The sequence below is a fragment of the Egretta garzetta genome, unplaced genomic scaffold, assembly GCF_000687185.1.
Source record: "Egretta garzetta isolate BGI_Z169 unplaced genomic scaffold, ASM68718v1 scaffold917, whole genome shotgun sequence".
Taxonomy (NCBI): domain Eukaryota; kingdom Metazoa; phylum Chordata; class Aves; order Pelecaniformes; family Ardeidae; genus Egretta; species Egretta garzetta.
In genome coordinates, this window is record NW_009260171.1 from 198,308 (window position 1) to 221,886 (window position 23,579).

The window sequence follows — 23,579 nt, forward strand, 5'->3', positions numbered from 1 at the left end:
GAATATCTGCTCTCTCTTGCCCCTTGAAAGAGGGGTGATCTGGAAGTAACTCTTTGCCCGCAGGACACGCTGAAATAGCCTACAAAGGGAAGTGGATATACAGAGAGAATTCTAAGTGCGTATCTCACTCAGAGATTTCTATCACATTTTTTCCAGGTGGGTAGTATTAAACATCTGGGTTTTGTTATTCAAATTGAGATTACTATCGGGGCAAAAGGCATTCATGGTATTTCAACAAATCAAGGTTTATTCCATGCTACAATATTACAGATTGCTTTCAGTAACTAGAGGATACTTTCAATTTCCATATTTTGTGCTTGCTCCACAGGTTATCAAAGGCTTCAGTATTTTCCAGACATTTTCTGTAACTAACCTCTGCATTCATATTTGAGGTCAGAGAAATAGACCATCTCTTGAGAGAAGACAAAAAGACCTAATCGTCCACCAGCAAAGGTTGTGTCATAGATCGGTCCAGAGTCCACCATGACTTGTTTCCCTTCATACACTAAAACTCTGTAAAGAAAAATGTAATTTAAATTACATAAGGATGATAATGCAGTGTCCAGTGCTAAGGGATGGTAACAGTTCCCAAGAACTGAAACAGAATTAATTTTAACAAGGCACCAGACAACCCAACTTCATTGTAAGGATCACTTCTCATCACTATCTCACACCCACTGGGCTGGCAGCCATAACACGTTAATCAGAAGCAGTGGAGCTGTTCCATAAGTAATTTTATGCACACCATCTGCAAAAGATTTCCCAATTCTTTATTTAGAACAGTCATGTCTCCTGGAATGAACTATGTCATGTACTAGCATTCATTGATAAGCCCCTGTCCCTGTGAACTCAGAGGTTAGCGCAAGACCTTGCCACATCACTTAGCAAAGTTGTCTTTACAGTTGTGTGAACGGCTGATTTATTTATCTTTAGGCACAAGGGCCAGCATCAGAAATTGGAAGAACCATCCCTTTAGAGTCAAACAAAACATTAACTGGAGACATGCTTAATCTCAATTTCAGACATTTTAAGAGCTTAATGAAAGCTGGAAGGATTTGGATGCAAACAGTTAGACTAATAATAAATTGGAAAAGAAGAACTTGGGGTTTTTTGGTTTCTGGTTAGGGCTTTTTTTTTTTTCCCTTCCCCCTGTAGTGTTTCAGACATTCACCCCAGAGTCAAAAGACCCCTAAAGATGTCTGTTCATTTTCCTTCTCTATCAGACAGACTGCAGTTCCTTGAACTTGGATTCTCCACTTTTCATGGGAGCCCTTGAGATAGTCAAGGTTCTTAGGCTATTAGTCTCTTAAAATAGCCTTTGGGCCAAATGAGAAGTGATTCTATAGTCTGTTAATCAGAGCATTCTTTGGAGGAAGGGATTATGGTCCTGCTTCAATTGACGATACTTTACTTAAAGAAAGCAGGATGGCTTCACGTAAGGATGAACACACTTGAGCAACTTCCTATAATTTGAGGGTTAGGGATAGATTTCTCCTTAGGCAGAAAGGCATGTCCAGCACTTGCTATACATTGAGGTGTTTTATTTTCTGAAAGGTTCCCAAAAACAAGTATGAAACTGCTCCCTGAAAATAGTATTTAATAGATGGTAAAAAGAACAGTAAAAAGAATGACAGGTTTTCATATTCATGTAACCCTATTAATGGAATTCTCAAAGTTTCAAGAACCCAAAACACATGGGAAGAATTTAATAAATTATCCATTCCACCAAAAAAAATTATGCAGCTCAGATCATGTTAATACTAAACTGGTATTTCTGTACAAATAAAATAGTTTCACGACTATATTAGTGAAATAGTTGATATTAATTGTTTTCTATTAAAAAAAAAAAAAAAGACTAAAGAATGAAGGAATTTAATGCCCTGGACCATAGAATTTGTCATGCTAGATTAATCTAATGGGATACCAGTTGAAACATGCTTTGCCTGACACTAAGTAGATTCTGCAAAGGAAGATACAGGTAACAGCAAGATGAATGAAAAACTCAACTTTCCTTTTGACCTGTATCAATCAATGCTTTGCACTGTAATACTTTGATGCATAAAGAAACTCTTTTCTTTCCAAGAAACAGATAACTTAGTCTATCCAAATTTTTCCACCTTTTGTATTTCACAGCTAAAAGAAACTCCCCTGCTCATAAGCACAAACAAGACATTAAGAGATAAGGTCAGACTCTGCCCCATGAAAAATGTCCTTTACAGTTAAAGTAGTTAGTAGAAAGTAAAATTGACATGGACAGTTAATGCTCCTTCTCTGGAACACCAGATAAACAGCTGGGCTCTAAGGAAAGTCATACACCACAGCTCCTGGTTGTGTGCATTACAGATGTGCTCATGGCTACTTCTGCAGTATCTCGTATAAGCCACTATGGGAGACAGGATGCTGAAGTAGACAGGCCATTGGCCTTCTTCCCTGGGGCAATGCTGATGTTTCTAATTAATGTCATTCATTCAAATTCCAGAGACTGGGGAGGAATCTCATGTTCTAACCACATTTTGTGTTTTCCTCAAGAATTTTTGGTCTCTTTACAGAAGTGCTATTAAGAAAAAAATTTATTTTTTCTTTAATTTAAGAATATTTACCTGATGTAAATATTGAACCATCCAGACTAAATTAAATACATCTGAAAAGCAAAATAACTTATTCTAAAGATAACAAAATGTCCCAAAATATTGGAACAAACTGTCACACAACTATCAAGATTATCAGAACTAACAAAGAAATTGATAACATAGCTCTTATATCAAGAGAGACAAAAGTTTTGCTACCAGAAAACTAAGAGGTGCAGAAAAATTTCTTACTTTATTAATCCCGTTTTAGGCCTATGAATCAAATGCCACCTGTAAGCCGTATAATCTTTCCAGCCAATGTTCTTGGGATCATGCCACAAAGTACGCACCTACAGTAGGAATACAAATGTCTTATTAGAAACAGACTGGGCTCCAGTTACTGTACATCCACGATAGTAACTGCACCTGCAGCCAAAGCTTGTTTGCTGCAGAGCATAAAACTGAAAACAGTGTTTAACATTTGATGGTATGATCAGCAGACCTCTTTTATAGGGCGAGAGTAATAAAAATTCCTGACTTATATTATTGATCAGTTACTCATCTGTAGTTTTATAGCTGGAGTCACTGAAGACCATTACAGCATCTCCCCTTAGGAAGTCCTGCCCCTGTTTGCACACACAGACCCATGCTGCCAGAGTTGATGCTACTTTTCCTGTCTGTATGAGTGGCTCCATTGAAGGACAGGGGCTGCAGCTTGCACAGATGTTCCTGCCTGTGGCCTGCTCCTTGAAATCTCTCGCACTTGGTCAAGGTCTTGTTCCTGCAAGGAGCTCCGAAGTGCTAAATTCCTATCCACATGCAAAGCCCCACTAACTTAATTTCCAAAAGGCACAAGTTTCTTCTATAGCTGGGCTCTATTTGGAACAGCAGCAGTTTTTCTCTCTTTGTTTTAATTTCTTCTCTCTTTGGCTGTCACTGGTTACTGAACTCTAAACCATGTATAATTCAAACAAGCTGGAATGCAGAAGAAGCAAGTGCCAACAGAGAGGTCACAAAGGATTTATGGATAACTGAGACCTCTCACTCCTTTTTCTTTGGACCACGTCACATATTCTCTTTTTTACATGTAATTTTTTCCATTCATAATTTTTTTATACATGTAATGTTTTCTTTGAAACACAATGCAAACGTTATTATTGACCCTAGTAATATGCAAATTGAAAAAAAGCTGATAAACATCTGCAAAAGTTGAGGTGTGAGAGGAAATTCTTTTTGAGACACCTCCCTTCTTTTTAAAATATTAGTCATGCATTGTTGGCCTGAAGTTTTAAATCTCTCACCTGTCCAGGGGTGTTTCCTGTGTGCCAGAGAGCATTTCTCAAGTGTTCCCCAGTACCAGTTGTTGAATTCACTACTTTGAGCGACACACCAGAATAGCCGTAAGCCCTGGTGGGTTTGTCCTCCCAGTAGGTCTGAGTGACCTGCTTCCACATCAAAACATAAAACCGACTGCTGGACTGGTAGCCAAACACAAAGCCAGCATAGTCATCATCTCGGTCTGTGTTAACATAGAACGTCCCACTGAAGTCAACGGAGCTGAACTCATCATAGCCTAGGAGAGGACGAAAGAGACAAACCATTAAGTTACAATGCTGGGCCCAGCTGCCCACACCCAAGAGTCCTAGCTCTATCCTGAGTTTTGCCAGGAGTAGTGAACTATCTTTTTCAGTTTCCTTACCTGTAGAAGAGGAGGTAATTACGTTTGCCTACCTATCGCATGGGGGCTTCTGGAGAGAAATAAATTGTTCACAAGGGGCGTTGAAAACAGAAGGCACTATACTTACATCCAATTCTTCAACTGGGTACTTCATGTGTGTTACAGTCAGTGATGAGATGAATGGTCAAAGGCAAACAGCACTGACCTGTTTTTAATTTGGGCATATACACTGTCCCCATATGTCAGTCCAAAGTTTGCAGCAGCAAAAAGGTGTTTATCTACTTTTTTTCCTTCCCTTTCCTTATCACCATATCACTGGTTATTTTCCAAAGATGATGGCTGACATCTGATACTCACCTACGGCTATTCCAGGATCAGAGTTGGCAGTCTGCACCAGTTCCTTGCCTTGGTGGCGAATAACCCAGTTAGGATCAATCTGAGCTGTTCCCTTGGGGTCCAGGGGGACCATCTGGAACTTTCTGAAATCAGTTTCACTGATGGCATTGTTTTCAGGGCATACATCGTAAATATCTGGGACATTGTCATTGTCAAAGTCATCTTTGCAAATATCACCTCTGCCATCACCTATAAGCAATGTGAATAGGCAAATGCAATTGTTAGCAATTTATCCAGTGTTCCTAACAGCTCTCCCACTGATGGAAGAAATTTATGATATATATGAGTACGTTATTCTTTTGTTCCTCAAAGAATGCTCCAAATGACTCCAAAGAAAGCTTCATTCTCTGAAAGTCCATTTGAAATGTTGCTGGTAATGACTGGAAGAAGTCATCAACTTAGGTCAGGGCCAAAATTGTTGTTAATAAAACTGTCCTGTCAGTGGTTTATGACAGTGATCCATCTGGCCCCAGTCTATATGCTTCTTTAGAATCGGGGTGGGAAAAGTTGGAAGTTTGCTGTGTCTATGTAATTCACTAATGCCTGTATTACATATTCAGTTTGATTTCTCCCAGATGTGGACACAACGGCACATTTTAATATGTGCAGTGTAAATGAATTCAAACAATAGTGGTAAAATCTTAATCTTCCTGCACATGACTAAATCCTCATATACAATTGAAGATATTAAACTTTTTTTCAGACTCTTTTAACTCTGTCTCAAGATTCTGTCAGCAACAATCCATCTAAGGTGCTTCAGATTGCAGAAATGTCACACCTATGTCAAAAGAAAGGGGGGACAGTATTGCAGTAAAATATGCATACATGCTCAGTCACTCTTGTGGGTAGAACAATTTGTCTTACCACTTCAGAAAGAGGTAAGAAAAAAGAAAGAAGCACTGTATCCAACAGGACTAGCTCTGGAAGAATGGAAATATTAAGTTTTGTTATATGAATTGCAAGAAACTTTCTTGAGAACCTAAAAATACATCCATACAGCTGAGCTACAGTCATGCTGCTGCTGCTCAACACTTTTACTATGCTCAGTATTTAAAAAAAAAACCACCAAAACTTATTTCTGTTCTTAATTTACCCATAATACTGGTGGAAACCAGTAGATGTGACTTGCCTTGAATAGCAGGTGGTGAAAGGAGGCATCTAAAAAAACCCATCTCATTGCCAATGCCACTGTTACTCAGTGAAAATAAAGTAGAAAAAATTGGCTAGACAAGTATAGAAATAATTTTGCAAATGGCTCTGACTTTTACAACAGAAACCACTAGATATTACACTGGGTACTAATATAAAATCAGAACTGCCAGCTAATTTGTTTCTATCCTCATATAGCTTAACGTCTGCTTTTTTGAATTTAAGTGTTTGGGACTGCTCTAAGAACATGGGAATTAATACAATGGGGAATAGCAATGCTTCAGCTCATTCATTATTGACCTGCTACTAGATGCTTCACAGACAAATGGAAAGCTACGTTACTATGCCTAACCAGCACAGCAGTATCCAAGTATGAAGCTTTCAGAGAGAAAGCAGAATGAGTTTTAGGCAACAGCCAAAATGCTGAAGCATCTAATTTCTCAAAGACTTTCTGCAGTTCAGAAACTGTCCCATTTTCCACCCTGGCAATCAGCCATGGAGAACTCCAAATCCTGACCAGCTGTGTGCTCCTGCACCTGTTTGTCTTAGTACTTATTGGAGAAAAGAGAATAAATTTCCAATTTTATTCCCTTTGCCAATATCAAAGAGGTAATTCTTGAGTCACAGGAGAATCTAATTATTCACTGAAAGTCCTGCTGATGTTAATTTGGTTCATGTTGAGCTGCTGCTGACAATGTTGACTCCCTGTCACGGAAAGTTGGAAAGCGTTTGTTTACCCAGCCATGTCCAACAGCTCTCTCCAGGGCTTCATTTTTATATGCTACAGCTCACATCTTCAAGAGCATCCTTTGGCTTTTTTTATTGCTTTTCCAAGATTTCTGTTGGACCCGCCACTAATGACAGTGATGAGCTGGCTAAACTGTTTACATTTACTCTTTCTGTGAACACTTACTCCATACATAAATGTAGTCTCTCTCACAAGATCCAGGTGACAGCTGACTATAACAAACTGCCCCAATTTGGGGGTATCTTTATTCTGGAACATTTCTGAAATTAAAGGGCTATTCCATAGATTGGCAAGTATGGAGATATGCCCATTATATCATTGGGCTAAAGGGTTAAGTACTTTAAGAACGACTACTGACTACCAGCCAGAAACTTCCTACTGCAAGCAGTTGTCTTACCAGGAAATCAGTCAGGGCTCAGGATTTTATCTTTCTAAATGTACATAAAACCATGTTGTGCAGGTACTAAATTTCTGCTTTCAATTTTACCAACATAACCATGGAATGACTCCAGCACGCTGTATAACTCAGAACAGAAATTGCTCACCTGTATTTACTGCAAGGGCCATTACTCGTAGAGATATTACGGTGGTTTTCAAAGGATCGTATATATTTTTACTAAATTACATTTATGACTGTGAAACTATCACTATTTCATTATTGAAATACTGCCAAACATAGAGAAGGACTGCTCTAAGAACAACCAGCAACATTTTACCACAGAAGTGGAGAACAGTACAATTATGTATCCGTTTCTTAAACTGTGATGTGTACATCATCAAGATATATTTAAAGCTACTCATAAAGCAAATCTGAGAAAAGCTGCTCGGAAATTTTTTCACAAAAATAAATTTTAAAATAACAATAATTTTAGACTTAAAAACCCTAGAGAAGTAGTCTGTTTTTCAAAATAAAACAGCACTATACCATATTTTTTCCCATTTTAATTCTTAGAAAACAACTTGTTTTGAAAACAGAGCAGCTCGTTTTTTCATTTTTAAGTCATCTGAAATTAAAGCTATTTCAAATATTTTCCCAAAGTTTTTTCACTTTGAATTCAAAGTGAAAATCAGAAAAAAGAAAAAAAAAAAAAATATATATATATATATATAAATCTGGTCTGGTCTTTTGTAGTGCCTTGAAGATGTTCTTCTAGAAATAAGTATGTGTGTGTTTGAGCCCCTGTCAAAGAGGTTTCCTAATGCTCTAAACCAAACTGGCTAGTGCAGTTCCGTTGCAGACCACCGTGTCTCAAATGTCAAAGCAGCTCAGTTTGATCTGAAGTCTCTCTCTTTACCCAATACTAATACCCCAAGATCAGAATTGGATACTAAGAACTAAACAAAATTCATATGACATTATTCTTACCATCAGAGTCCTCCTGCTCAGGGTTGTATCTGAGGCGACAATTGTCCCTGTCATCTGGGATACCATCATTGTCATCATCAGGATCACAGGCATCTCCTTTACCATCTTTATCATGGTCAGCCTGGTTAGCATTGGGGATGTAAGGGCAGTTATCTTGGTTGTTCTGGTGGCCATCTTCATCTATGTCCTCATTGTTGTCACACTGGTCACCAACAAGGTCATTATCTGCATCAGTCTACCAAAAAAAAAAAAAAAAAAAAAAAAATTCAGAAAGAAGTAAATTTATTATTGTTACTAAACACAAAAGTACGGATAGCCTGGTACTTAATTTCTCAACATTTTTCTTCAAGGACTTCTCTGGAGACAAGTAATATCATGATGACAACCATGCCTAAAGCAGAAATGTAACTGCAAACCAGTATAGCTACTTATTCTGCCAACAGTGTATAAGACCTGGTCACCAAGACATTTTCAGTACAGGTTTTTGGCCACCATTTTCATTGCTCTCATTCTAGAGATCACAGGGGAGTCACAGTCTGGGAAGCACGTTTTTTGATTGCTTCTGTATGCCTGGTGTTACTTATCTGTGCATGGACCAGCAAACTCAGGCATACCAAATGCAGCCCTGAGGCTGTTCTCACTTGGCACAAGGGAAGAATACAGTTCGCCAAAGCCTTGAAGATGGATTAAAGGCATCATCCCTCTACTTCCCTTTCATCTGATACAAAAAGATCTGACAACCTGAGGTGTGAAAATGGGCAATACAGATCCACTTCTTCAGCTCTACAGCAAACAGGGACTGACAGCAATTCCTGTGTTCTTTTTTCTGCCCTTGTTCTTGACATTACCATTAAGGAAACCATCTCCAACATTTACCTGGTCTGGATTATGCATCAGCGGACAATTATCACACTGATCACCAACTCCATCACCATCTGTATCACTCTGGTCTGTGTTATAGACGTAAGGACAATTATCTCGTTCATTAAAAATATCTATGAGGAAAAAAATTGAAGAAATCAGAATGATACAGCATCCAGTACAGACAGCCACAGACTGCAGGAGTCACCAGTAAAGCAGCAAGGCTCTTAAGGAGCTCATAGGCTTTCTGATTGCTACAACGTTATTGCTACAAAATGAAATAGTGAAAAGAGTAGTATTAGAAAAGAATACGGTATCAGTTCCACTTTTCTTGCTATGATAGACTTCTGTAACTATTCTACTAAGAGATTTTGCTAGAGTAAGGGCTGAACATGTCTTAAGAATTCAGCCCTTTTTCACAGAATAACAAATAAAGGGGTGGGGTATTTTTAAATCATTTGATTTGGATTTTCTTTCCCAGACGCTTTAAGGAACAGCATAGAATATACAGCTATAACACGGTGGAATTTCTGGAGAGTTTTCTATAGGAAAAACTGCATTAATGTTCAGCTGCCTCAGCACTAAATAATTTCGTTTGACTAGAACATGTGCATCATTTATTGTACAGCATGCCAAATTTTCAAAAGAAACTGTTTCCCCTCAGGAAAATTTATTATACAGTTGACAAGCTCCTTCAAAATTATAATACATTGAAAAGAAACAATAATAAGATATGTTGGCATAGCTGCCTGGAAAGGACACAAGTACCCTCTCCTACATTATATGGTCCCTGGATATTTGCATAATCTTTCAGCCAACAACATATGATTACATTTTTCTTCAAATGCAAAACTCCCATGAGTACTACTAAGAACCTGAAGATCAGCAGGATGAGACGACTTCAAAATGCTCAGAAGTTCAAGTCATAAGCATCCAAAAGCTTAATGTTACTGAAGGAAATCCAAAACTAGATTTCAACTTCTAGTCCTTCTGGATTCTCATAAATTTGAAATGCTGCAGGGATGATTTTTGAAAGAAATTTAAGTGCTTTTCCCCCTCCTTAATTCTGATCAAATCTGGGTCATATAGACATGTACGGGTAGACGAAATAAAAACCTTTAATAATATTTTAAGACACATAAAAATGTGTATTTGGATTACTGTTGGCTTTGCAGTACGTTCATAAAAAAGCAGATTAATTTCCTACAGATATTGTTTTAACTGCACGGATATTCTGATGTTCTTTTCCCTCCCTAAAAAGGGAAAAACGTCAACAGAAGTGTTAGACCCTGATTACTTTGGAACACAGATGAAGGAAAGAATTTTTTTTAAGATTACACTGACAAAAGACATGCTGTGATTTATTCTTCAATAATATCCATTGTAGTCATTTAGGGACTTTGTGGACAGCTATACCTCACAGGACAGATGAAACTCAGCCTTCTCTTTCTTCTCCTGCATTTTTGAACAGCTAGACCCAATTTTATTCCATGTATAGAAGCAGGTAGCCCATCTTACTGGACATAAAGCAAAGTGTAGTTGTAGAACAGCACTTAATTCTCAAAACTGAAAGCATACCATCTCCATCAATATCCACAGCACATGAGTCACCCTCCCCATTATTATCTGTGTCAATCTGAGCAGGGTTGTGCACATAGGGGCAGTTATCACAGCGGTCGCCAACTTCATCCTTGTCATAATCAAACTGACGAGGGTTGAACAGAAGAGGGCAATTGTCCTAGTAAGAAGAAATAGAAGATTTCAGAATATAAACCACAACTCATGAAAGCATACTATGAAGGGGTAACTTTCCTATTCATCTTGGACAGAGGTGAAAAATCAAAATATTAATCCATTATTTTTTCAGTGGACAAGCTGTACCTACGCTGAAGAGCTTGTTGATAACAGGATGGCATCTGCACAGCCTGGCTCACTGTCTGGTTTTGTGCAAGGCATGTAAAATGTGTTCCGTATCTCAGTAGGAGAGCAACAGGCATTTTAAATTGGATCTGTACTCAGATATTTTAACAAAAGTGTTTCACTGGTACATGGATTTAAAAAAAAAAGTCATAATGTGTTGTAATATCAGGCCAACTTCTGATGCGTACTATATTTTTTGGAAAAAACTAGAATTGCTACTATGACTTTTTTGGAACAAACTAGTGTCAATATTCTCACTTTTAAACCACATGTTTTGATTTTTCAATTTAAACAAGGATTTAATTTTTTGTGGTTTGTATTATATTGCATATGATAATAAAACGTAAAAAGTTTCAAAAAGCAAAGTTAAAATGAAATACTCTCATTGACCCAAAATATTTTTTCCCTGAGACCATTCCTTTTACTGGAATTTCTCTTCACTTCAGTTTAGTGCCTAATTTGAAAGTCTGCCAGAACATGAATTCTTATTTTTCACACATCCCCAAATTAGACAAGTACTCTCACACATGCACGAGGAAGTACCCAGTGTGGAAAGCAAAGAAGAACAAAACCAAACCAAAGCAGTGGGAGTGAGGGCTACATCAGCATCACAGAATGTGAAGGGAGGTCATTTGGAAAAGATCTTTAAACTACTTTTTCTATGCTAAAGCAAAAATCATTTACTAAGAAGTAGGTTTTTTAGCCCAACATTTTAAATTCCTCAGAAATACATTTATATACTCAAGGACAAGATGTAGAGGCAAGTCAAAATTTTATATGGCCCATAAAACTGAACTTCTGGCTACAATTTTTCAAATATATGTACTAAGTCATATTATTTTATCAAATTATTCTTTGGTTTTTGAAATGTTTTAAGTAGAGGCTCTATGAACATAGTTCTAACCCAACTTTAACCAATTGAAGATCTAGAGCATCTAAGCTCCCTCTGAAGGGAACAAACAGGAACAGAGAATTCCTAAAATCAATTCACACATCCTAAATATGTTCAAAAGAGGCTGGGCAAATCCCACTCTGGAGGTGCCTCTGTCCTTTTACTGACTGTACAGGGAGAACAGGTTTAGACTAACTGCCTACCTTTTAGGCTCTGCAGGTAAATGAATTTCAGTCTTGCGGGAAAATCTAAAGGAGGAAACTATGAACCAGGCTAAGTATTTTTCTCCCATCATTTCTCCTTGATGCTGGCTGTGTTTATAGTTATTATTATTCATCATAACTCGTTTCCAACATACCTCAGATATAATATCTACCAGCTTTTTAAACACAATGGACCTAACATCCAATACCACCTTCCATTAAACTGTTTTCATGCACACAACTGAACCCAGAACTGATACGGAGAACTTCACTCAGCCCCAGGTTCCCCTGGATGCTTTGCTCTGCACAGTGCTACTCTCCTTTGACTCAACACAGCTTTATTCTGCACCAGACATCATTCAGGGAACGCAGTGCAGCATAACTCAGCTGAAGCTCTGAAGCTCTCCTCTATTGTAACAGTTTTTCTTAAAACCAGATGTTTAGGTCAAATGTACTGAAGACACAGAAATGCATCTTACTTTGTCATCTTCGACACCATCATTGTCATCATCCTCATCACAGGCATCTCCTTTGCCATCTTTATCGAAGTCTTCTTGGCCAGAGTTAGGCAGCAGGGGGCAGTTATCCTGGCCAAAAGAAATAATCAATACATTACACTTGCATTATGTCAGAATGACTTGCCTGGGCAGAAAAGTAAGATATAGCACACCAGAGGCTATAAAACAAGAACAATCAATCACAAATACTTTTTAAAGTGCCTGTTTGTTGGCTGCCAGAGATAGTAGTTCATTTGCTGCTTTCATATTGTAAAGTAACTGAAATGCATCTGCAAATCATTCTATTTCCCAGCTCCCCTTCTGTTAAAGGGATGCTTCCAGTAAGTTTTAGATGAATCTATCTAGCAGAGAACAAACACACACATGCACTCTTACATCAACTTTTTATAGACAGCTCATGAAGTATGTTTGAAGATTACATATACAACGACCAGGTTTGGTTGCCAGAAAAATAAAGGTACAAGCCAGGAGATGGTCTTCAGAAATAGTTAGCTGTTCTTCTGGAAACTTACAGGAATGAAGTAGTACACAGCAATGAAGGGGAACACTATAAGAAAAAGGTTTTTAAAAACATGCCTTTAAACTGTTCTGCAAAACAGTACCTTTGCACTCCCATGGTTTTGAAAATAAAAGGAAAACGTATTTCTTTATTTTCTATCACAGCTTTGTAAAGAATGATTATTTTAAATGAGCAAGTCTTAGGTTACACTGAAAAAATAAGAAACTAAATAGTTTGCCAAACTTTTAACATGTATTCCTTTTTAAAATACTAAAATTGGCTAAAAATGGATTGCAGTTCTACCACTGGCTAAGAATAAATACATCTATAAAACCCCACTCTCTTATTCCCACTTTTTCTCACATTCCATGTCTACCTCAGACCAAAACTGAATCTGACAACAGAGTGCAGAAATATCTTTTTGGTAACATTAACATTACAGTAAGATTCCTATCCCTGTTTTCAATCTCAGTGGTTCTAACAGTATAGACAATTTAAGAAAAAGAGAACTGGAAAATTTGTGACAAATAGCAAAACCCCAATGCAACTCCACATTTTTTATGGCACTTTTTTACCAAATACCTGTGAGCAGCCTTGACTGTCCAACTCAACACTGGTTACCAGTGATACAAAAAAATATTTTCTGAAACAATGAAAGAAATCAGTCGAAGCTTGCTCAATCACTTTGTATGTTTGTATCTATATGTTTGTATTCTCTAGAGATTGGAGTTCAATTTCATACGAATCAAGTAGTAAGGTGGAGACCTCATGGTAGCAAGTTCCTATAAGCTGTGCAAAAAGAGGTAGTGGGGTAGAGGAGAGAAAGATCCTGCCAATGCACTCTTAAAAGTCTCTTATTAGATATTAGAAAGAGGACTTATTAGACATCACACCTTCCACCTGGGAACTCAACCTTGAGGCACAAGCCCACTGGAAGCTAAGCTTCTTTGGTTCACCTACTGACAAAGTCATATGTTGGTACGATAATTCTTATGGAAGAAATGCTACTTTCATGTGAATGAAAAAGATAGTTACACTAAAAAACATTGTTAAGACTTTTTTTTATTATTATTTACAACTACTTGCTTTATTCGTATAGCTTTGCTAAGACAGTAAGTTACTTTTCAACCATTATTAGCTCAAGGAAAGAAGCTTTGGTTTGCTTTCTTTAAATTAAATTACTCAACTACAGTATTTCATAATGAATATAAAGACCTGAAAATGCCTGGTATTTTTAAAGGGGTTTGTGAGTTTTCTCCCCTTAAGTGAAGTTCTTGTGTCTATTAGATTAACATATGTATTATAAAAAAAATGAATCAACCTTTGAAAACAGTTTTTTTTCTGAATGAGTTCAGCATGTTGGGTTTTAAATGAAAACTAATCATTTGCATTACATCTTGAGTCAACATGTTTCAGATTCTGATGACAGGAACCAAAAAAGAATATATGAACTTCAATTGCTGAATTGGCTGGATCAACAATAAACAGACATCAGTTACAGCGAGGAAGTTCAATGTTTGAGGCTCAGATTTCCATTAATGTCTGAAACTCTTCTGCTGACGAAGGCCAGATTTGCAACTTGAACTGGATTACACCTGAGTGACTTCTGATTCTCCCGAACAGCCTGATTTCAAACCTTCCTAGTCTCTGGATCCATATTTGGTTTTTTAATCACTGTAGTGGTCTAGAACTCAGTCATTTTTGCATTTCTTGCCTTATTATTTAATCTGATGTTATTGTGCTAGAATTCATGACAGTTTAGAGGTAGAACACTTCAACATGGAGAAGGATAAACCAAAAGTTTCAGGTCTGGGAAAAAAAAAAAAATCCCAAAACCTCAGGAGAGAAAGCATTGGCCTTTCAGCCACGACTGATTCAGCAAAATACTTGAGCACATGCCCTAGTGAAAGCAAGGAGGTAATCCAGTGTTATCAGTGGTCCCATGGGTAGGTGTTTAGAACTGAGCACTTGCTTATGCCTTCTGCTCAGATAAAGCTCACTTCACCCCAGTTGCTTAATTTGCTGCTGCAGTGTATGCCCCTCTGTATTGTACCTGTCGTTCAACCATCAGTGAGGCCACCACTCGAACTGGGATCCAGGGAATTACTTGTCAGAGGGTGCCTTCACCCCTCAGCTATTTGGGCCATTGTTAAACTGGTGGACATGAAACAACTTTCAGCCTGGTTTTGCACAGCAGTGTAACTCCATCAGGATGAGACATCCAAGTGTGCTTACTGGCTTTGAGCAATTTCCACTGGAAGGAACTTCAGGCCATGGAGCCAAGGAGGACTTAAAATGTGCTCCAGATGAGCACAGAACCAGGTCCCAGGGAACATACTATGCTGGGTACCCACTGCTAAACCTACATACCACCATTTTTAGGCTGCCGATGCTTATTTTCTCCTTGGTGTAGTAATGTTTCATTTCTCACTGCAATGGCACAGCTGCAGCAGCAAGGGTGGAGAACAGTTCCCCTGCCAGGTCTAGAACCAATGGTGGCAGGCAGGTCATTCGCCTCAGGAGTCTAAGAGCTGGGACTCCACATCTCTGAAGGGTAAGAGAGGCCAAATCTCCCATCCTCTCCCACTGAGCTTTTGCAATTAGGAGAACTCCTCTGTCTAATTACTCATTCATTCCTCTCTTAGGTTCCTATTGACAAAAATTATGTCAGACTCTGAATCCAGTTTTCACAGAGAGTGTGACCTGCTTAACTCTTTAAAAGGAAGTGGTAGGTCAATAAAGGATTTAGAGCTGTAGACCTTATGTGGCTGTTAGTGTCTTGTTACAAGCCTTGCAGGTAAGATTTCATACTCACTTGCGCCCAGAGATTCCTGTTTAGTTCTCACTAGCTGTGTGCTCCACACCCGTGCTTTAGGCAGCTCCTGCTCGGTGTGTTAACTCTATTCACAAGCATCCCAACTTCCATGTATGCTGAGTAGGAAGAAATCCAAAGCAGAGAGCTCTGGATTTCAATTTGAGAATCCCTTACTGGATCTAGTGTTAAGCAAATACGCATTTCACAGCATCTCCTGGAAAATGAGCATGCTGTAACAGTCAAAGCTTAATGAAAGCAACGACCAGCTCGATGCTGAAGAATGTTACTCACAACTATTCAGGAAAAAAAAAAGAGAGAAAATTTGGTTGTGGTGTGGCCTTTTTATCAACCTGTTTTACTTACCTTCACACAATGGTACGTTGCATTAGCAGCACAGACCAAGTTATTGTTAGGCCATCCATCCAAATCCGAATCCTCACCACAGATGCGTCCATCGCCAGCATAACCTGTCCGACATTCACATTTGTACATAGGATCACTGAAATGGCCCAGATAGATGCACTCTGCAGACTTATGGCAGCTGTGTGTCTTGTCCTTGCACGGATTCTCAGGTTCACAGACCTGTAACAGAGAGAGCATACTCACTGAAACCTGATGATATTCGCAGCCAGCTGCATTTGCCTCAACTTTGTCAAAACCAGGCCAGTTATTTAGATGCCTAAAGACAGGAACTTTGTTTTAATTGTGGTCAGTAAATCATACTGCTCTCTCAGTTCACAACTCCAAAAAATGTGTACAATTAAAATAATTAAAACAAACCACAGGAAAAATTGGACATTATTCAAACAGCAATTAAAGTGATTAACAGTTTCAGAACTCTATCTGCTTTCTTCTATATGCCATTAATCCCCAGAAACTAACTGCAATAGGAAGTAGACTGTACTCACCTCTTTCCTTTAGTGTTCTGCCTGTTGGTATGCAAGTGTCTTATCAGTATGCAAGTGTCTTATTTTCTCAAATCAAAGAGACCCTAATGAATTCTCATGTTCCCCTCAATTAAGTTTTTGTTACCTCTTTCTTATCACTTTGCTTACTTTCATTGACAGTATCTGAGAATCTTTTACATTTAGACTTCACATGTTGAACTAACCACAGATTGATTCAACAGCAAGAGAGAGAAGGTATCCCATAACATCCATTTTAAGATTTTTGTCTTGTCCATCAAACTGTACTTTTCAATATCACTTCTATTTCCTTCTGTCCTTCACCACTGATAGGTGTTGGTCCAATGGAATTTAGGGAGTGAGAACTTCAGACATATGTCTGACACCCACAATAACAGCGTTATATTTATGGAGAGAACAATCCTGATTCTTCAGTTTCCCATCCCCAGACTAAAGAGAAAGAGTAGGGACCTAAGAGAAAGGAGGGCAAAGCAGGGGAATGCTTGCTTCTGGCATTTTACACTCACTTGGTGCAACTATACAGATGCCTAGAGAAAATAAAACCCTTAAAAAAACCAACCCTAAATTCAGTATTTTGTTACTCGAACCAAAAATAACCTGGAACAGTAGTTAGCCATTTCAGGTTATCTTTGTTTGGTACCCAAGTTTATTACATGGTTTTAGACACAGTTATTCTCAGGTGAGGATTACTCAGTTTCAAAGCCATCAAATTCTCTTCAACATCACTTACTTGCTTCTCTGTCTTGGCAGCTTCCAGCCCTACGCCATAGGGCTGACTTCCTTTATAGCGTGGAGGACATGGCAAGCAGTGGAAACCTGGATTTGTGTTCACGCAGCGATGGACTTGATTCACCTTAAAGCAAACATCTGACACAGCTATACACTGCAGGAAAAGAAAGAACGAATAAACCAATTAAACAGCTTTGTCTTTCACAAATAATGAAAATTTCACAGTAATTTCCTGATGTTAATGGAAACAAAGTCTATACCTCATCAAGATCCTCACAGACGGTACCATTGCCAAGGTAACCTGCTGGGCATGGCCCACATGACCAAGAGCCATCTGGGTAACTGTTGCATTCTGCTCCAGGAAAGCAAGGATTCGACAAACACCCATCTGGCAAAGACACATAAAAGTGTAAATTAAGTTAGGAGCATAGAAGGCATGTAACACTTCATTTAAGAAACAGGTATTCTCTGTTCATTAGCCTAAATCACATCTGATGCAACAAACTTTTAAAAACCCTTTGAATTAGGGTTATTAAATGCATTTAATATACTATTGATTTAATAGGAAAATATTACAGATTGCTACATTCAGTTGAATACATTACAGCACATTGAAGCTCTGTTTAGGAAACGCATCCTTGTTCAGAAGTCATTATTAAGAGTATACATAAAATCCCACTGACCTAAACAGCACCTAAAATAGTTAAATATACTTTCCTGAAACAAAGGTATAATTAGTAGATTTCTGTAGTGTCAATTCATAATTATCCATTAAAGAAATAATAGAAATAATAATTATTCAGACTGAATAGAGAATGACTAAATACCAACCGATTGGGCAATCCTTCTTATTGCACATGTCATGTTGCTTGGTATCTCCCACACATGGCTTTCCTCCATACTGTGGCTCTGGACTGTTACAGAGGCGAGACCGCTCACGAATTCCTCCTCCACAGGTAACAGTGCAGGCAGACCACGGAGACCAAGGACCCCACCGGCCATTCACTAGGATATGCAGAAGAGAAGAGAAGAGCATCACAGGCAATATACTGGGGACAACATTTCATGCCAATGACAACAACCCTTTCTTCAGATCCCTGACAGGATACAATTTCCTACTACGCACATAGGAAGACTGATGCTGGCAAAGCCTTACACTGAGGCAGCAATATTTCAGAAACAAATAAACAAATGAAAAATACCCAACTGCTTTATAGGCATTTTTTGGCCAGTAATTAAAACAACATGCCATGCTCACTGGCATTGCATATTTCCATTTATGTTTATCAGAACATGTACGGTGCCTTCAAAGCTCCCTACTAAGCTTTCATTTTGTATAGAAGCAGGGTGTGACCGCAGGATACAAAATTCTGCTGAGCCAAACCTGAACTCTGTGGCTTTTTTATTTGGGCAATAGTATGCTCAGCAAGGTTGCAGCTATTATTCTTGTTTTGTCATCCATTCATTAGTGTATCTTCAATAGTATTGCTTGACTCAGTATAAATAACTTATTTCAATTATTCTTCTGCACATTTTATATTGGTACAACTCTACTGATCCTGTTGTCATCAAGCCTGAATTTTCTTGAAATACAAACATCTTTGAACCAAACTGTACGTTTGTTCTTGGTACCGCAAAAAACCATAAGGACAATGGTGTGTGTCCTTAAATAAATAACCTTTTCACTAACTTCACATGCACAGGTAGATCAAAAAATACATGAATTGTGTATAGATATTTAAGTACTGTTGGGTTAGAAGCTTGACATCAATTTCAAGCTTGTATATGATAAGTAGAAAGGAAAGGCCAAACAGAGGAGGGAATGAAAAAAGATATACAAAGGAAAAAAAAGTGAGGAAAAATTATGTGAAAGGGAAGTGAAAGTGAGTGGAAGGAATGGTCTCTAAAAAGGTTAAAAAGTGTAATGAGGGAGAAAGAATTATAGTAACAATTAAATGTGTTGAATAAGTGTAAAATATGTATGCATACTTTCAAAGAAACCTAGCTATTTGGGGACTGTATGTCTATTCCTAACATGTACAGTATCAGATTCCTTTTAGATAGAAAGTGTTTGTATTTTTGATATGCAGAGATAAATCACTAAGTTATAATGTGAAAATTTCTCAAACTCTTAATGTTTAAAGCCAAATCATAACTTGGGAGGTTTACAAAAACCCTGAATGCATTGTTGTCTTCACTTTAAAACCTTTGTGTCTTATTTCACCCCTAAGCTACAAATTATATTTTCTGTCACAGAAATTCACTGTAATTTAGATCTGAATAAAGAAAATAAGTTCAGCTGGAATATTATTGCATCACCTTGGATTCACACAGACCACAGACGTACCTGGGCATGGAACCTTCTCACACTTCTCTGTTTCACGCCCATTTCCCACACAGTTTTTCCCACCCATCTGGGGGATAGGGGAATTGCAGAGGCGGATGCGGGTGATATTTCCTACTCCGCAGGTAACTGAACAAGACGACCAGGGAGACCAGTGACTCCAGCCACCGTCTTGACGTACTGCCAGAGAAAAAAGCAAAACTCAAGGAAATAGCCAACCTGCAGCAGTAATATGAACTCACTTGTGAATAAGCCTCTCACCACATCTGATGAATGTCCCATCTCTTTCCTACCACTGCCACTTACAAAGCTCAGCACATCAGCTCAGACATTCAAGTACAGCTTTCTTCAGAAACTCAGTGACCAACATAGGACTAACATGCATGTTAGACAATTTGCTTAAAAAGAAACTCATTGCAATGAAACAAATGCTTAATTAAAAAGCACATTTGGATATTTAGCAGCTTCAGCACTAGCCTTAGGTACTATAGTAGCCTGGATATAGCAGCTACCTGCAGTTCTGGAGACAGCATGTGATCCTTCTAAGTGCCTTGAATATAAAAGCAGTTTCACATTTTGCAAAAGTCTTCTATGATTACTGTATTCCTAAAAACTACTAAGCTAATGGAATGGGCCAATAATCGTGAGTGAATTGCAGATCAAAATGTGGCCCCATGTATCACAATTATGAACTGAGTGTCATCTCCAAACTGACTTCAAACAAGAGACTTCAGTTCATGATGTTAAAGAAAAGATCACCAGAATGCACATACCAATTAAACCGTCAGGAAAAGGAGAAATATTTGAAAGGGGGGAGATGACAAAGAATCTAATGATAGCTACTTTAATTATGCATATATGAGTGTTCAAATACATACTGTTCTGACTAGAGAGTGTTTTGCTTAGAGAAGTCCAAAGAAGTTTTAAAAAATGGAAGAAATTTTATTACTTACTGCGATGGTCACATTTCTTAAAGCTGCACATCCTTGTCTGGATGTGCGGGCCTGTACAAGCACTCCTGGTGACATCACATGACCTTCCTCGCATCTGAGTCCCAGAGCCACAGGTAACTGAGCACTTTGTCCAGTCTGACCACGGTGACCAGCCTTCCTCACTGTCATCAGCTGCAGAGCAAAAGGTACAAAAAAGTACTTAACGCTGAAAGTTGCTCTATTATCCTCCTCAGAAGCTTTTCATTTCCCTTTGTCTGTGGAACATATGCTTTGTCCTTTCTTTTTCTGATTTTTTTTTTCCCCAAGCTGCCACTGAAGTTAGGGAATTGTGGTTTAATGTAATGAAAGGTTAGCACAGATGAGAATCCTGGATCTTCATGAACTTGCGTGCAGCGTATTTGTATGAGGCACTGACCATTGAAGGAAGAACATCATCTCTCTAGAATGGACTGAGCCAAAACCTCACCAACTGCCTTTGACTGCAGAACATAGGTCAGCATGACGAGATGTGGCCCCACCTCTGAACAGAACATAACAGTGAACATGATCAAGTGCATGTTTTAAGAATATGCCCTATCCTTGAATAGGCAAAAGTAAGTGTTTTCTTCTGTAATAGACCTGTCTAGTACAGAGTGAAATGTACTGAACCCACACTGAAGTCACTTAATTAGTGAAATTACTAAAACTATTGTCACTCCAAAATCTGACAATGCTGTCTTAAATGAATCTTAACAATCTGTTCCACGTAAGTAAAGCATTATGCCAAAAGAGGATGTATGACAGAGAATAAATAAAACAGAGTAACATAATAACAGAGGGGAAAAATAACTTGCACTCTTAATAAATATTGTACCAAGCTGCATGAAAATTTTCATCTGGAACTCCAACATCCTCCACAAAGAGACAAGAAGATATCCTAACCTATGTTAGTCTGTTTTAAGCAGGCAGTATGGAAAAAAAAAAAAAAAAAATAGTGCACAATCCTATTGCAAACAAACAAAAATCAGAGTGTCCAGCCTCGGAAAATATGACTAGGGAGGAGCATGCATCTAACCTTTAGTGTCTAACTTAGCTAAGCAAGTCAGTAGCTTGCAACTAGTATAACCATCAGCTAAGCAACCAGTATAAATACTGAAGACAGACCAACTCCTCTAGAAGGTAACTACAAGCAGCCAAGATACTTCATATGATCCTTGTATACATATAAGTTTTTTATTTGATCTTACCTGCCTCAGCCTCTTACTTGTTTTGACCTCTCCAGCACAGTAGTAGTGATTTTAAATATTGCCAGAGTATCTTTCTCTTTGGCTAAATACTCACAGTGAGAGCAGACTGGACAGCATTCGCCTTCAACAAAAGATGGGTCGGCACAGGAGACCGCTGGGCAGGTGATTTGATGGCACACAATTTTAGAATCCTACAGGCAAAGAAATCAGCTTACTGACTTATGCTCACATACAGAGGCAAATAAAAGTGGGCATCTGCGGAAAGTTTCACATGTGGAAATTCTTTGGTTTGTTCTAAATGTCATGGACATAGGGACTACTTTTTATAAATATCAGTAAGTCTAGGCCAACCGCTGAGTAAGTGTGACCTGGCCTGGAACAAACCCACTGTCCATTTTTGCAGAGAAGAAGAATGTTTCCAAAGCCTTACCTGACAGGTACATTTGGTGCAGCTATCAACAATCCAGCTTTCATTATCTGCAAAGACACGGCCATCCTGCCAGCAAACTGACTGGTTCTTCAGTGTTTTGTTAGGCCCAATCAATTCCCACATAATTTGGTTCTCTTCAGACTAGAAGATGAAGCAAATGAAAAAAATTGTGCACTTCGTAAACAAACCATTTCAAATAAGACAAAACTGAGACAATACTGAATTTCATTCTTCTGTATAAAAAAAAAAAAAAAGTATTTTTTTACAGATTTATGTATGTGATGTAGAAGATGTCGGGTACTCCAGTACTGCATAGCAATTCTTCAGCTAATGGTACACAGTCACACAATACTAAGGGAAATCTGTTCTTAGCAGTTTTGTTTTCCTCCAATACAACTCATTTTAGACAGGAAGATTTTAGTCCTGAGACACATGGCATAGTACTAAAGTTCCTTCAGAAAGTTAACTTATTCAGAACAAGAACAGGGGCAGACTCCAGTAACACGTCACTGTCTTACTGCAACTATGAAAATCCAATACATTTATTTACAGTTTAGGTACCCTGTGTAGCCACATGCTGATATATTCATAAATGGTATAAGCATGGCAACCACACTTCAACAGCATACAGTCAAAGTTGGGTTTGTTAGCTTTCAATTTCCAAATCTTTAAGAGGGTTGATTTCCTCTGTGTATAAGTGCATATGCGTGTTCTTTTAAACCCAGTCTGTGAACACCACGGCTTCATTAAAGTGTTATACTCAAGAACTACCTAACTAGTCACTCTGAAAATGTAAGTCATCTCTACATTATCACAGCATCACAGAATGACCAGGGTTGAAAGGGACCTCCGGAGATCATCTAGTCCAACCCTCCTGCTAAAGCAGGTTCACCTAGAGCATGTTACACAGGATTTTGTCCAGGCGGGCTTTGAATATGTCCAGAGAAGGAGACTCCACAACCTCCCTGGGCAGCCTGTTCCAGTGTAGAATTATGTAGATATACCAACAGGTATGCACACGTACATACATTAACCACCTGTGGTATAAAACAAAGAGTTCTGCACAAGAGACCTCTTTCAGTTCTTGAGACTTACGGGTACCTACCACTTTTTGGAGGTTATCAGCTAAGTTGTTCACCACAATGCGCAGACCAGTGAGCTCCGTGAACATCGTTCCCAGCTCTTCACAGGAGCGGTCACAGAACTCAGCCTTCTTCTCTGGCTTCTCACCCACATACTCGGTTGTGACAGCTGGGCTCAAATGAAGGATTTCAGTGCTCTCGTTGATGGTGTTCACTTCAGCTGGTAGCAAGAGAGGAAGAAAGAACTGCATATACAAAGTTCTTCCACAGATTACAG

General features: G+C 38.4%; 1 protein-coding gene across 1 annotated transcript in view; it reads right to left on the bottom strand.

Moving 5' to 3' along the window:
* Positions 1–373: 373 nt before the first annotated feature.
* The window catches only part of THBS2 (thrombospondin 2), a gene marked incomplete at its 3' end in the record, with an annotated part of 30,729 nt that continues 7,523 nt past the window's right edge, over positions 374–23,579 (bottom strand). The window contains exons 4-20 of the mRNA XM_035897129.1: positions 23,326–23,522; positions 22,221–22,361; positions 21,885–21,981; positions 20,565–20,735; positions 19,615–19,791; positions 18,099–18,272; positions 17,528–17,655; positions 17,269–17,421; positions 15,976–16,194; positions 12,260–12,367; positions 10,344–10,503; positions 8,781–8,899; positions 7,905–8,139; positions 4,603–4,830; positions 3,869–4,140; positions 2,820–2,917; positions 374–513 (exon numbers count right to left, since the gene is read on the bottom strand). Coding sequence (XP_035753022.1) covers positions 374–513; positions 2,820–2,917; positions 3,869–4,140; positions 4,603–4,830; positions 7,905–8,139; positions 8,781–8,899; positions 10,344–10,503; positions 12,260–12,367; positions 15,976–16,194; positions 17,269–17,421; positions 17,528–17,655; positions 18,099–18,272; positions 19,615–19,791; positions 20,565–20,735; positions 21,885–21,981; positions 22,221–22,361; positions 23,326–23,522 — 2,817 coding nt within the window. The remainder of the gene's footprint in view (positions 514–2,819; positions 2,918–3,868; positions 4,141–4,602; positions 4,831–7,904; positions 8,140–8,780; positions 8,900–10,343; positions 10,504–12,259; positions 12,368–15,975; positions 16,195–17,268; positions 17,422–17,527; positions 17,656–18,098; positions 18,273–19,614; positions 19,792–20,564; positions 20,736–21,884; positions 21,982–22,220; positions 22,362–23,325; positions 23,523–23,579) is intronic.